Source organism: Pongo abelii, chromosome 6 (assembly GCF_028885655.2).
Source record: "Pongo abelii isolate AG06213 chromosome 6, NHGRI_mPonAbe1-v2.0_pri, whole genome shotgun sequence".
Taxonomy (NCBI): domain Eukaryota; kingdom Metazoa; phylum Chordata; class Mammalia; order Primates; family Hominidae; genus Pongo; species Pongo abelii.
The window spans coordinates 49,201,754-49,217,607 of NC_071991.2; the positions used below are offsets into that span (position 1 = coordinate 49,201,754).

Genomic DNA, 15,854 nt, shown 5'->3' on the forward strand with positions numbered 1-15,854 from the left:
CGGCGGTGGCGAGCCCCGCGGCCTTCTCTCAGGTACCTCAGTGCCTGCTGACCGCCCTGAGCGGCCCAGCCGCTTCCCCGATCTGCACCGCGAGGCCGTGGCGTAGGGGCCTTGTTGCGTTTCAGCTTGGGGGTCGCGGTGGGGCGGGGCAGTGACCCCGGGCCGGCCGTTGTGCCCTCATCCCTCCCGTCCTTCCTTCTTATAGCTTCCTCTCTCCTCACGACTGCCTCCACAGTCCGGAGCCCGGCGGAGCCCGGACCTGGCGGGGAGAGCTGCCTCCACGGCCAGGCACCCAGACCCCACCGTCGCCGTCGCCACCACCTCAGTCCACCCTTGGTACCGGCAATGGCCTTCGTATCGCCCAGTGCACTTGTAACTGACTTGGACACGGAATACTAAGAACTCACTTCTGTCCGCATCCCAGTTGCGCCGGCGGTGACCACCTCGGCTCTTTTGGGCTTAATTGCTGCTCCTCCTGACTCTGTCTGACTTTGGGGGCACCATGGACCAAAGTGGGATGGAGATTCCTGTGACCCTCATCATTAAAGCACCGAATCAGAAATACAGTGACCAGACTATTAGCTGCTTCTTGAACTGGACCGTGGGGAAACTAAAAACGCATCTATCTAACGTTTACCCTAGCAAACCAGTAAGTGTGTAAAAGCTGGGGGCAGCTGCTCTGACCAGCAGCTTTTCGTGCCGTGTACCCTCCTTTTTCCTGCTCCTCCCCTCCAGTCTTGAATCAAATAGGTCTCTTTTGGTAGACCGCGAGGTATTTTGAGTTCTGAGGTTGTGTCTCCTGAGTGTTCGAACCATCATTAATATTTTCCTGATGAGGTTCAGTTAATTAGTAAGAGGAAGCAGAAATATCAAGGGACTTAAGAATTGGCAGGCAAGACCGGGCGCGGTGGCTCACGCCTGTAATCCCAGAACTTTGGGAGGCCGAGGCGGGCGGATCACGAGGTCAGGAGTTCGAGACCAGCCTTACCAACATGGCGAAACCCTATCTCTACTAAAAATACAAAAATTAGCTGGGCGTGGTGGCGTACGCCTGTAATCCCAGCTACTCAGGAGGCTGAGGCAGGAGAATCGCTTGAACCCGGGAGGCGGAGGTTGCAGTGAGCCGAGATCGCACCACTGCACTCCAGCCTGAGTGACACAGTGAGACTCTGTCTCAAAAAAAAAAAAAAAAAAAAAAAAGATTTGGCAGGCATGGAAAAGGGACTACTTTCTTTGGACTTAAAGTCATCAACCTGATATGCGAGTGAGAGATATATCCTTTCTTAAAAAAAAAAAAAGATAAAGCACTACAACCCGTATCAGAGCTTTTATTGCTTATTAGACTAAAATTCCATTTTACTTTCAACACTTGGCTCAGAAATTTAAACAGAAATTGAAGATTTTTTTTCTTAGAGATAAGTATGTGGCCCCTATAAAAATTATACTTTCAAGATTACTATATATGTTTCAAGGACCAAAGAATTATAAGTTGTAGATTCGTTTTCACCACAACCCCTTGCAACATTTTTCTCCTTGGAGGATACGTGTACATTAATTTAAAAGAGAACTGCCCTCCACCCCGCCACCATTTGGTGCATCCTTCTCATATGGCTTTTCCATTCTGTGTTCCATTCTGAATCATATCTGGATATTGCAGAGATAATAAATAAAATATAGACAGTACAGCTCCATCTGTTCCCAAAGTCAGATTTGAAAGGACGTAGTTGGTAATCAAGGAGTCTTGGAATAGTTTAGAGAAGAAGTATACTGTCATGTAGAGTACTGTATATGAAAGTGAGGCTTTCACATTCTCCATTGTATACATTTTTTATTCTTGAATAAGTAGTGTTTAATTACGAAAACTTTTGTTTAATGAAGAGGATTGGATTTTGGGGTGGGAAATACTTTTGGCATCAGGCACATTTAAGCATGGATCCGTTGGAAGGCAACTATGCTTTCTACGCTTAACACTTGTTTTATGCACCTAAGTTAAGGAAGACCCTTGATCTATATTACGATATTAATGAATTATGACCGTTTCAGTGTTGTAGTATTTAGTTAGGCTTTTAGACTTGCAGAAGAACCACAGAAATAGGGCGGTTATTGCAAAAACAGGAGGTTTAGAAAAACAACTCTTAATCGGCATTAGCTGTGTTTATCAGTATTTTGTGATACAAATATTTTTAGTAGGAGGGAAAAAAAACCCTGAGGAATTTAAGTACTTAAACTAGTTAGAGCCCCTGTTTATTCACCTTTTGTTTGAAAGTTAAGATTTACACAGGGAGTAACAATTTGTTTGAAAATACCTTGATTACAAAAGATTTCCTGTTGCATATGATTACTTTCACACATTTTTGAAGTGGAAAATAGGTTTTTAGGATAGTCAATTGAAAGTCATAGACTTCCATAGTACTGTTCATAACAAATATATACTCTGGTATGTACTTAGGCGAGATCTTTACATTGTACTATTAAACCAAAAAGGACTTAGTCTGCAGTTTATAGACTTTTTTCTAAAGCTTTTTTAAAAAAAGTACCTGAGACGGGAGTGGGAAGCTGTCTGCCTTATCTACCCATGAAGAGGCCTGCTTTTGGCAGGAGGTCTGCCTGTGCAGCACTGATCACTAGTGGAGGATGTCAGTGCCGCTGTGCATTAGTTAGCTCTCTGAGGATGAGGTCTGTTACAGAACTTCTCCTTCCCAAACTGCCTGCCTCTTGTAGCCACACTGGAGGCACTTTTGGAGGCTAAACCAAATACTATGCAGCCTATTAATGATTAACATGGCAAACCTTTTTTTCTCCTTTGACAAGTTTTCTTTAAGTGAATTGTAATGTCTAACTTTCATTTCTAGGTTGAGTGGGTGGAGCTCTGGAGCGGCGGGGGTATGTGTGTTTATCGTCATAGAATTTCACTGAAAACTTTGTATAGTTACTAGATTTAGTAAGTTTACATTCTTATCACATGAGAATTGATTTGAAGCATCACAGTTGTTGAGCAGTAGTTTAATGGTATCGCAAAGCCATAGGTAGTCCTCAGCATAGGAGTTGGAGTCCTAAAAGTTTACTTTGTAAGGTCATTATTTAGAATTCAGCACAGTTTGCTATTAAGTAATATTATAAAGGAAGTTTAGGTTTTTCTGACCGCCTGCAGTGACTAAACATTGATTCTGTGTTTTAGTTTTCAAGTGCTATTATGTTTAACAGAGATAATTTCTTGTGCATCTTCCTTGCACATATATGCCTACTTTCATTATCACTGTGTGGACTTAGCAGAATAGGGCTCCAGTGCTTTGTAGCAACAGGAGTGCCCCAGTAAGTAAAAAGTTGATGGCTCTCATCAACATTGCTCTAATTGGATCTGATGGGTCAGGGGTAGGTGGAGGGCCTTTGTCTCTGTGGGCAGTGGCTTCTAGGAAAATAAATTGGTGCTGCTAGAGGGGAAAGAATGGAAATTTGAGATTGTCCTTTTAGGATCCTACAAGGATAGGTCATATGTCTATATGCTGTTAATGGAATTCTGGCTGAACTCTATGAAGCTGTAAAATCTTAGGATCCTAGCTTCATGGTCAGATATTGATTTGACTAATCACAGTCTCCATATGGGTATATTAAATTCACTTCTCCCTCCCCTAGCAAACTTAGAACAAATGTACCCCTCCCCCTCAAAGCACATTTTTTTGGGTCTTCATTTATTTATTTAACTAGGATTTTATTGGCCTAGCATTTGAATATTTATGCCAAGTGTGAAGATGATGGTAAGAGTCCTTTGCTTTTATGAAGCTCAGATCCAGTGACATGTAAGTAAATAACCATAACAGTATGTGACTAGTGTTATACTGGAGGGATGTTCTGTGTGGTGCATAGGAGCACAGGAAGGGAATGGTCTTCTCTGGAGTAGAGGTTAGGGGAATGTGTAGCTGTTTCAAGAAAAGATTCACGGGGACATTTAAGTTTTCTTAAAGAGTTGATTACAGTTTTAAGCAGACAAGAATCAGACTCTGATAGCTTCCTTTTTTATACTATTCTTTTTTTTTTTTGAGACGGAGTTTCGCTTTTGTTTCCCAGGCTGGAGTGCAATGGCGCTATGTTGGCTCACTGCAACCTCTGCCTCCCGCGTTCAAGCAATTCTCCTGCCTCAGCCTCCCAAGTCGCTGGGATTACAGGCATGTGAAACCATGCCCGGCTAATTTTGTATTTTTAGTAGAGATGGGGTTTCACCATGTTGGTCAGGCTGGTATCAAAGTCTTGACCTCAGGTGATCCGATCCACCCACCTCGGCCACCCAAAGTACTGGGATTACAGGCATGAGCCACCACTCCCGGCCTTAACTATTCTTTTGGAGTTAATGTTTGCACTGATGACTTTGTTTTATATTAGTATATTACTTAGTAATACAGTATTAGGTAAAAAGATTATAGATCCTTATGATCTATGAAGGGAAAGGTGTTTTCTAGTTAGGAATTTAGGCAGTTGCTATATTTGTGAAAATGTTCACAAAGTCAAAAACCTCGGATGTGGAGTTGAACTGTTTTGTAGTTAACTTTGAATGATATTGATAATTGGTTTAAGACTTGGTTTAGGAAATGGGAAGTGCACTAGTTTATATTATAGAATATATAGATAATTGTGAGTTGTAATATGACATTTGACATTACTTCATGACTAGTTTTTCAGATCCTGAAATTGGCCTGCACTGTGAAATAATTATAAAATTTAGGTAATTGCTGTTTGGTGGTGAAGATACTTGGCAAGAAGACCACTTTTACTTGAGTTTCAGACTTTAATCTGAGTTTAGACTTAGTTATTAGAGATGTAAATATCAAAATGGTTGATAATAGATGGATCATCATAGAGAAAAATTTTTAAAATATGAATCTCTAAGTCCACTTAGGTACCTTTCTCATTCTCTTACTGTATCTGTTCTCATGAACAGGCAGTCACTAAGATGGACCTGACTCACTCTGAATTCAATTTTGAAGGCAAACCTTTTTGGGGCTTGCGTGGCTTGGCTCTCCATTTTTCATTCTTGGGGTCAAAATACCTCTGATTGTGTCCCTCAGTTCTGAGCAGGTTTCCTCTGTCTTTGCTGTTCATACTGTTAAACCAAAGCAGTCATTTTCTTATCTACTTCTCCTGATCAGCTAGGCAGGTTTGTGCTCTTTTTTCAAACTGTTCCTTTACTCTCAGATTCTATTAGAATTAAAGAAGCAAGAATAGAATCAATTGTATATATAAGTTCTACTGTGAGATTATAACACTCCATAACCAAATTGCCTGCAATCAGAAGTCTTACTTTCATTATAGGTAGAAATAGCTTATATCATTTGAAATTTTATCTCTCTTAGATTTGTAATTTCCTATTACCTTACTTAGGTTATTTTAAAAAGTCTACTTGTTTAACCATTTTGGGATTGTTGATTTAAAGGGGCTCTAATCCATAAACAAAATAATTTTTGTTTTATAAAACTATTGTCTTATAAGATTTTAATACATTTAAGAGGGTTTCATGTTGCCTGGGAATATAGTTCAAGATTTTAAAACCTCTTTTGAACAAGGGGTACTATCAAACTGAATGTGAAAGCTGATGAAAAACAGACTAAAAGTTCTGAATGACTGCTCACTAAAATTTTATTGCTTAATGTATTTGTAGCCTTATGTCTTTTTGGAAAATATAATAACATTATTATGAAGGTAATGTTTAATCATTTATCAATACTTTCCAGATAGGATTTTTGTAGAACTTTTAGCTTAAGTTTCTTTTTTTAACATAATAAATTCTGCTTTGATTGTCTAGAATGCTTTTATTTAACTGCTCTGACTTTACCATTTACTAAGTGTTTGCCATGTGTACCAGGCATTATAATAAGTATTTGATATGCTTTATCACATATATTCCTCCTAGACTTCTTATGATGTAAGGTTTATAATTAGCTCTACTTTATAGATGAAGAAACTGAGGCTTGGTGATTTTTTTTTGCTTAGGTCAGACTCTAAGGAGTAGAATTAGAATTTGAACCCAGGTTGGACTTACTGTACACATCATATGTGATGGTTATGTATAATAAGATGAAGAAAGGCATTAGGGACTCGGCCATCTAGGTTATATACTTGTAAACTAAAAAGAACCAGTTGAGCTATAGAAAGAGATTTATATGTTTGGCTGATTTGTTGTCTAAAGGCTGCAGATAAATGGATAACAGCCTTACTATGGTGCTAACACTTAGCTTAATGTGTGGTTATATCTCTTTATTCTGATAAATTATAGGAAAGATTGGATGCATAATATCTTAAGACGGCAGTGCATGTATCTTTGTCCTGTCTTCACAGTCTACCAGTTCGTGTGAACCATAGTCATATACTTTGACATGCTTTATTGTACATCAGAGGTGTACATCACTTGCTGTGTGAATATCATGTATCTCTACCCATGAGTGGAAGCAGTTAAGCTGGGAATGTGTCTTTGGAGTTCCAGAGAACATTACTCTCTAATATTCTGTGTGTATAATTTTGCTTACTGTTACTGCAAGGAGATAAGGGGTAGAGGCAGTTTGAGTGACTGTGCCTCTATTTATAGTGTTTCTGAATTTTCAGGGGTTTTAGATTGGATGCTTTTAGTGGGAAATGGGAAGGAGATGTGTTCTAGTACAAATATACGTAATTCATTTCCCACAGAAATGATATTTTGTGCACTTCCTGGGACCCAGCTCTTTAAAGCTATTTGATATTGTGACTGAACTATATGTAAGTACTTAATAGTTACTACTTTTAAAGGACTAGATTATAGTTCATTGAACTAACCTGTAAGTTGAAGATTGCTTTTACTGAACTATTAAGATGATAGATATTTTTAAAATTTTTAATTAATATTTTTAAATTAGCATATGAAATTTGATTATGCTGAAGTTGGATATACTAGGAACATGATTTTTAAACCATACATAATTGAAAGACCCATTTAATCCTTGACATAAAAAATTTAATCATTTGATACTAACTAGGTGACTTTCTTGAAATATAAAAGTATTGTTGGCTTTAAACTCATTTATCAGACTCCAGGAGATATTTTAAATGTGTTAGGGATGTATGATATTTGATCTGTTTCTGATATTTGGTTAAACATTAAAGGGTCAGACACTTTCGATGATGGCATATACATAAACCTTTTAGAAACAACAAAAAAGTCCAGGTTAGGACTTATTTTCACCTGTTATACCAGCAAGAGAGCTTTCCTCACCTTGGTTTTTAGCAATGTCTGTTAAGTGGGTAGCAGAGGTTTTTTCGGCCAGCTAGTTAAGCAGCTGTTTATTTGGAGTGGGATATTTCTGTTTCTGGGCCACTCAGAGTACATCAGGATGTTTCCAGCTTGTTCTTTGTCTTATTATTTGGCTGATTCTGCACTGCCATATGTGACCAGGCTTCATCTAGGGTGAAGTATTGGTGGTGAAAGTAGTGAACCTGATAGAATTTGTTGACTATTGGATGTAGGGGTGAGTACCAGGAAGAATAGTGGTGGTGTTAATGGAGAGGCCAATTATATTTATATGTTACTCTGTGGAGCCAGTATCTTATCATTAGAATCTTTAAATTGACAATTTAACTAGTACTTTTAAATTTGTCAACCTTGAGCCTTCTGAATTCTTATATTAGAAGGGTACCGTGCAATGTTTTTTAAATTGAGAAACAAATGAACTTTTATTGTGTTAAGCTACTGAGATCTTGGGATTTGTTATAGCAACTATCATTACCCTAACTAATATAGAAATGGGTTTGTTTTGGTTTGTTTTTTTGAGACAGAGTCTCGCACTGTCGTCTGGGCTGGAGTGCAGTGGCGCGATCTCAGCTCACTGCAACCTCTGCCTCCTGGGTTCAAGTGATTGTCCTGCCTCAGCATCCTGAGTAGTTGGGATTACAGGCGCCTGCCCACCTAATTTTTTTGTATTTTCAGTAGAGATGGGGTTTCACCATGTTAGCCAGGCTGGTCTCAAACTCCTGACCTCGTGACTCGCCCCCCCCCCCCCACCCCCCACCTTGGCCTCCCAAAGTGCTGGAATTACAGGCGTGAGCCACCACCCCTGGCCTGGAAATGGGTTTTTAGTCAAGCTAAAAGATAATGTTAGGCCGGGCGCGGTGGCTCACGCCTGTAATCCCAGCACTTTGGGAGGCCAAGGCGGGCAGATCATGAGATCAGGAGATTGAGACCATCCTGGCTAACATGGTGAAACCCCGTCTCTACTAAAAATATAAAAAATTAGCTGGGCGTGGTGGCAGGCACCTGTAGTCCCAGCTACTCGGGAGGCTGAGGCAGGAGAATGGCTTGAACCCGGGAGGCAGAGTTTGTAGTGAGCCGAGATCGCGCCACTGCACTCCAGCCTGGGCAACAGAGCGAGACTCTGTCTCAAAAAAAAAAAAAAAAGAAAAAGAAAAAGATAATGGTATTAGCAGGGTTGGATAAATAACGTTATATTACTTTTTAGAAGTCAAATTGAATTGAGATCTCAAAGTCTGCTTTTCCTAATGCTGTAGCTTACAATACCAAAATAACTAGTTGAAAATTCAGTTGATTATTGTCATTTGTTATTAGGTCTAACACATGATTTTCCTGATATTTAAATTATTTATTTATTTATTTATTTTGAGAAAAAGTCTCGCTTTGTTGTCCAGTCTGGAGTGTAGTGGCGCAATCCTGGCTCACTGCAACCTCCGCCTCCCAGGTTCAAGCGATTCTCCAGCCTCAGCCTTCCACACCTGCCACCACACCTGCTGCCGCCACGTATTTTTAGTAGAGATGAGGTTTCCACCATGTTGGCCAGACTGGTCTCGAACTCCTGACCTCAAGTGACCCGCCCACCTGGGCCTCCCAAAGTGCTGGGATTACAGGCGTGAACTACCGCACCCAACCCTGCTATTTAAATTAAATTCATTGATATTTAAACTGAAGAGGCAGTTTTTTAATGGCATAAAAAATTTCCGGCTGGGCACAGTGGCTCATGCCTGTAATCTCAGCACTTTGGGAGGCTGAGGTGGGCAGATCACCTGAGGTCAGGAGTTCGAGACCAGCCTGGTCAACATGGAGAAACCCTGTCTCTACTAAAAATACAAAAAAATTAGCTGGGCATAGTGGCACGCGCCTGTAATCCCAGCTACTCAGGAGGCTGAGGCACGAGAATTGCTTAAGCCTGGAAGGTGGAGGTTGCTGTGAGCTGAGATCATGCCACTGTACTCCAGCCTGGGTGACAGAGCAAGACTCTATCTCCAAAAAAAAAAAATTCCAAGTGTTACTTTTTACCTAGTTTAGACACATGAAAAAATTAATAAGTTAATGTTTGTTTTCTTTTCTGTTTTTTTTTTTTTTTTTTTTTTTGAGACAGTCTCTCCCTCTGTTGCCAGGTTGCAGGACAGTGGCACAACCTTGGCTCACCTCTCTGCCTCTTGGGCTAAAGTGATCCTCCTACCCCAGCCTACTAAGTAGCTGGGACTACAGGCATGCACCACCATGCCCAGCTAACTTTAGTATATTTTGTAGAGATAGGGTCTCACTATGTTGCCCAGGCTGGTCTGGAACTTCTGGGCTCTAGCAATTCATCTGTTTTGGCCTCCCAAAGTGCTGGGATTACAGGTGTGAGAAACCGTGCCTGGCCAGTTTTTCTGTTTTCAATTACTGTAAAAATATAGAATACTTTTCCTTTCATTTTATTTTTTATTTCCATAGGTTATTGGGTAACAGGTGGTGTTTGGTTACATGAGTAAGTTCTTTAGTGGTGATTTGTGAGATTCTGGTGCACCCATCACCCGGGCAGTATACACTGCACCCTGTTTGTGGTCTTTTATCCCTCACCCCCTTCCCACCCTTTCTCCCTGAGTCCCAAAGTCCATCATGTCATTCTTATGCATTTGTATCCTCATAGCTTTAACTCCCACTTATGAGTGAGAACATACAATGTTTGGTTTTCCATTTCTGAGTACTTCACTTAGAATAATAGTCTCCAGTCTCATCCAGGTTGCTGCAAATGCCATTCATTCTTTTTTAGGGCTGAGTATATATATATATACGTATATATACACATATGTGTGTGTGTGTATATATATATATATATATATATATATATATATATATATATATATATATATACCTGTCTCTCACAGTTTCTTTATCCATTTGTTGATTGATGGGCATTTGGGTTGGTTCCACATTTTTGCAGTTGCAAATTGTGCTGCTATAAATGTTTGTGCAAGTATCTTTTTTTTTTTCTTTTTCTTTTTTGAGGTGGAGTCTCGCTCTGTCACCCAGGCTGGAGTGCAGTGGTGCGATCTTGGCCCACCACAAGCTCCGCCTCCTGGGTTCATGCCATTCTCCCGCCTCAGCCTCCCGAGTAGCTGGGACTACAGCTGCCCGCCACCACGCCTGGCTAATTTTGTTTTTGTATTTTTAATAGAGACGGGATTTCACCGTGTTAGCCAGGGTGGTCTTGATCTCCTGACCTCATGATCCACCCGCCTCGGCCTCCCAAAGTGCTGGGATTACAGGCATGAGCCACCGCGTCTGGTCGCAAGTATCTTTTTTGTATAATGACTTCTTTTCCTCTGGGTAGATACCCAATAGTGGGCTTGCTGGGTCAAATGGTAGTTCTACTTTTAGTTCTTTAAGGAATCTCCACGCTGTTTTCCATAATGGTTGTACTAGTTTATATTCCCACCAGCAGTGTACAAGTGTTCCCTGTTCACCGCAGCCATGCCAACATCTATTATTTTTGGATTTTTTTGATTATGGCCATTCCTGTAGGAGTAAGGTGGTATTGCATTGTAGTTTTGATTTGTGTTTCCCTGATCATTAGTAATGTTGAGCATCTTTTCATATGTTTGTTGGCCATTTGTATATCTTCTTTTGAGAATTGTCATGTCCTTAGCCCACTTTTTGATGGGATTTTTTTGATTTTTTTTTCTTGTTGATTTGTTTGAGTTCGTTGTATAGATACTGGATATTAGTCCTGTTGATTAGATTATGAAGATTTTTTCCCACTCTGTGGGTTGTCTGTTTACTCTGCTGACTGTTCCTTTTGCCCTGCAGAAGTTCATTAGTTTAATTAAGTCCCAGCAATTTATCTTTGCTTTTATTGCATTTGCTTTTGGGTTCTTGGTCGTGAAATCCTTGCCTAAGGCAGTGTCTAGAAGGGCTTTTCCAATCATCTATAATTTTTATAGCTTCAGGTCTTAGATTTAAGTCCTTAATCCATCTTTAGTTGATTTTTGTATAAGGTGAAAGATGAGGATCCAGTTTCATTCTTCTACATGTGACTAGCCAATTATCCCAGCACCATTTGTGGAAAAGGGTGTCCTTTCCCCAATTCTTGTTTTTGTTTGCTTTGTCAAAGATCAGTTGGCTGTAAGTATTTGGGTTTATTTTTGGGTTCTCTATTCCTTCCATTGGTCTATGTGCCTGTTTTTGTATCAGTACCATGTTGTTTTGGTGACTATGGCCTTGTAGTATAGTTTGAAACCAGGTAATGTGATGCCTCCAGATTTTATCTTTTTGCTTAGTCTTGCTTTGGCTGTGTGGGCTCTTATTTGGTTCCATATGAATTTTAGAATTTTTTTTCTAAATCTGTGAAGAATGATGGTGGTATTTTGATGGGAATTGCATTGGATTTGTAGATTGTTTTTGGCAGTAGGGTCATTTTTACAATATTGATTCTACTCATCCATGAGCATGGTATGTGTTTCTGTTTGTGTTGTCCGTGATTTCTTTCAGCAGTGTTTTGTAGTTTTCCTTGTAGAGGTCTTTTGCCTCCTTGGTTAGGTATATTCCTAAGTATTTTTTTTTTTTTTTTTTGCAGCTATTGTAAAAGGGGTTGAGTTCTTGTTTTGATTCTCTGCTTGGTTGCTGTTGGTATATAAAAGTGCTGCTGATTTGTGTACATTAATTTTGTATCCGGAAATTTTGCTGAATTCTTTTATTAGTTCTAGGAACTTTCGTTCTGGAGGAGTCTTTGGATTTTCTAGGTAAATGATCATGTAATTGTCAAACAGCGACAGTTTGACTTCCTCTTTGCCGATTTGGATGCCCTTTATTTCTTTCTCTTGTCTGATTGGTCTGGCTAGGATTTTGAGTACTATGTTGGAAAGGAGTGGTGAGAGTGGACATCCTTGTCTTGTTCCACTTCTCAGACGGAATGCTTTCACCTTTTCCCCATTCAGTATTATGTTGGCTGTGGGTTTGTTATGGATGGCTTTTATTATATTGAGGTATGTCCCTTGTATGCTGGTTAAGTATATATATATACACACACGTATGTATGTGTGTGTATATATATATATACACATACATACACACACAAAAATTAGCCAGGCATGATAACACATGCCTGTAGTCCCAGCTACTCAGGAGGCTGGGGTGGGGGGATCACTTGAGCCTCAGTAGGCAGAGGTCGCACTGAGCTGATACCATGCCACTGTATTCCAGCCTGGGTGACAAAAAACCAAAAACTTCAGATTATTTGAAGGCATTTGAATATTCAGTTGAAAGTAACAGTTTTTCTTAATGCAGGTATAATTTATATACTGTAAAATTTGCCCTTTTAAAGTATATGACCCAATGGTTTTTAGTACTTCACAAAGTTATGCTGTCATAATCACTGCCTAATTCTAGAGTATTTTCATCACCCCAGAAACTCCATACCTATTGGCAGTCACTCCCCATTCTTTTTTCTTCCAGTCTGCTAATCTACTTTCTGTTTCTTTTTTTTTCTACTTTCTGTTTCTATGGATCTGCAAAGTCTAGACATTTCATATAAAAAGAATCATATGGATTTTTGTGCCTCCTATCTTTAACTTAGCATAATGTTTACAAGGCTCATCTACGTTATAGCATGTGTCAGTATTTCATTCCTTTTTGTGGCTGAATAATATTCCGTGTGTGCATATATTTATATACACCATATTTTGTTTATCCATTTGTCAGCTGATAGACATTTGGATTGTTTCTACTTTTTTTTTTGACTATTATGAATAATGATGCTATGAACATTCTTGTACAAGTTTTTATGTGCACATATGTTTTCCATCATTTTTGGTATGTACCTAGCAATGGAACTGGGTATATATTGTGTCATAGGGTAACTGTATGTTTAACTTTCTGAGACACTGCTAGACTTTTTTCCACAGTGGCTGCACCCGTTTACATTCCTACCAGCAATGTAGGAAGGGTCTGGTTTCTCTACATCCTTGCCTATACTTGTTTTTGCTTTATGTATTTTGGGGGGTACTATGTAATTTTGTTACATTTTTATGTTCTACATTTCTGAAAATTGATGTGACCTTGCTGTGGAAAGATAAAACCATTTATGCAAAGTTGACTACTAATTTAAAGAAAAAATACTAAAATACTAATATATGATTGCTTCTTTATCATAATTTGCTAATATCAGTATCATTTGTAGAAGTGAATCAGATGAATTTAGCACCAGCAAGTGTTTTAAATTAGTGTTGTGATTCATAGACTGAATATTTCATTTCTGTTTTTCACGATTACATGTAAAATAACTAATTTAACAAACTTCAAATTAGGTGGTTTCTCCAAGTCTGTGTGAGCACTGTTGGACTCATAACACCTCATTTAGCGAATCTACACTTAGCATATACTCTGTGAGGCACAGTAGTGGGCTATGGGAACACAGTGACAAGCAAGATGGCTATGGACCCTTTGTTCTTGGCACTTTTATTTAAGGGAAAAAAACACATGTTGACATAATTACAGGTTGTGGTTTGTGTTACAAAGGATATAAACAGGATGTGTGAGAGGGAATACTCTACAATAGATTTGTAAGTCGAGGAAGACCTCACTGAGGGGATGATTTTAAAACTAAAATCTAAAAGGTGATTAAGAGTCAAGTATGCAAGAGCTGGGGGAGAATACAGCAGGCAGTGTGTCTGAATTGAGAAAGAGCTTGGGATCTAAGTGAACGTCAGTTTGGCTAGTGAGTAAAGAGGAAAGAATACTATCGGGGAGTTTGGAGAGAGACAGAAGCCAGATCTGGCCATGGAAAGGAATTTGAATTAAATCCATTGTAGTGGGAATCCATCAGAGAGTGACAGGATTGATCTAAGTTTGTTTTGTTTATTTCGTTGTTTTTGGTTTTTTGAGACAGGGTCTTCCTCTGTCACCCAATCTGGAGTGCAGTGGGAGTGATCATAGCTCACTGCAGCCTCAAACTCCTGGGCTCAAGTGATCCTTTCACCTCAGCCTCCTAAGCAGCTGGAGCTACAAGCATGCCCTACCACACCTGGCTACATTTAAAAAAAATTTTGAGGAGATGGAGTCTTGCTATGTTGCCCAGGCTGGTCTTGAACTCCTGGGCTCAAGCAGTCCTTCTGCCTCAGCCTCCCAAAGTGCTGGGATTACAGGTGTGAACCACCATGCCTGGCTGATTTAAGTTTTTAAAAGATCACTGGAGCTGCTGACTGTAGAATGGAAGCAAGAAAACCAATTAAAAGATTATTGCAGATGCCCAGGCAGGAGATGATGGTTTAGATTAGGGTAATGGCAGTGTAGGTAGAAAGAAGTAGACTGATCTGAGAGGGACTTTTGGAGATAGAGTCTATAGGATTTGACAGTGGTTAGATATGGGAGGCAAGGCAAGAGAAGAAAAGTTGAGGATGATGCCTAGGTTTTTGGCTTAAACAACTGGTCACAGGTTGTTATAGGATAGGGAAGAAGTAGGAAGGATTTAGGGAATTGGGAATTGAAATGCATTGTAGAATTTGAGTTGCCTATTAAAATATATGAAGATGTCAAATCTCATAGCAGTTGGGTATATGAATCTGGGTCTGAGAGGGTGAGGCCTTGGACAGAGAGACAAATTTGCAACTTGTCTGAAGAACCCTAACGTTTAGAATTGGATGGGAAATTTAGCAAAGACTTTGGCAGGGCAAAAACCAGTGATACGAATGAAATGTACACACGCCTACTAATGGTTTTTCTAAACCTTGATTCCTCTTCTAGAGAAGCAAATGATAAAGGCTGCGGTGTCTGTCTTTCTCCTTTCAAAAGTCAGAAACTTTTGCTGGGTGCTGTTGCATCTTTTCCTCCTACTACTGACGGACTTGCTTAGCTATTGCCTAACCGTTCTGTTAAGTAGGTGTAGGTGGTTTTAAAAAAGAAGGACTTGGAGATAAGGGATTACCAGTCTCTTTCTAGGATACTAGTCATACTACTTTAGTTAGCTGTATTTTGGGTTAAATACAATATGTGCTAGCTTTTAAATTTAATAATTATTTGTATGTGTGGGACCCATAGTTCTGGGACTAGGAATTCTCAAAATCTTCTGAGTTTTTATCTGGATAAAAAATTAATATCAATAATCTGGATAATCACTTTATAGCCATCATGAGATTTCAGTACCTCTATTTTTAACTAAATGATCTTCCTAAATTTATTTAACTTGTATTGCATTGCAAAGTTTTCCAAGCTTTGGCTTTTGAAGTCTCTGACTGAAAATGACCTATTGTTTCCATGAAAAATTTGTTTTAAACCTGTCTACTAACAAATTATGGGAGTAAACATTTTAAATAGGATTGCCAGTGTACTCCATTTATATGTATTTTGATCAGTAGTCCCAAATACTGAGTTTTCCAGCATATTTTTTCCCTATCTTGCTTAGAAGTGATGCTTGTGATAAAATATCTGACAAATTCCATTACTATTACAGTTTAATAGGAAAAGGGAGATTACCCATGTAGAAAGCAGATAATATATTAACATCTAGAAGTAGTTGGTAAATACTACATTCTTTCACCAAAAATAAAAAAACGTAAGTTAGATAACTTATGTTTTGGATATGGACTTCTTTTGACTAACATCA

The 15,854-nt window shown here is 39.2% G+C and overlaps 1 protein-coding gene across 2 annotated transcripts in view; it reads left to right on the forward strand.

Annotated features, from left to right (window-relative positions):
• Window positions 1-391: 391 nt before the first annotated feature.
• HERPUD2 (HERPUD family member 2) overlaps window positions 392-15,854 on the forward strand; it is a 64,211-nt gene continuing 48,748 nt past the window's right edge. For both annotated transcript variants that reach the window (XM_002818058.3, XM_009242867.3), the window contains exon 1: window positions 392-649. In XM_002818058.3, coding sequence (XP_002818104.1) covers window positions 503-649 — 147 coding nt within the window. In that variant the 5' untranslated portion in view covers window positions 392-502. The remainder of the gene's footprint in view (window positions 650-15,854) is intronic.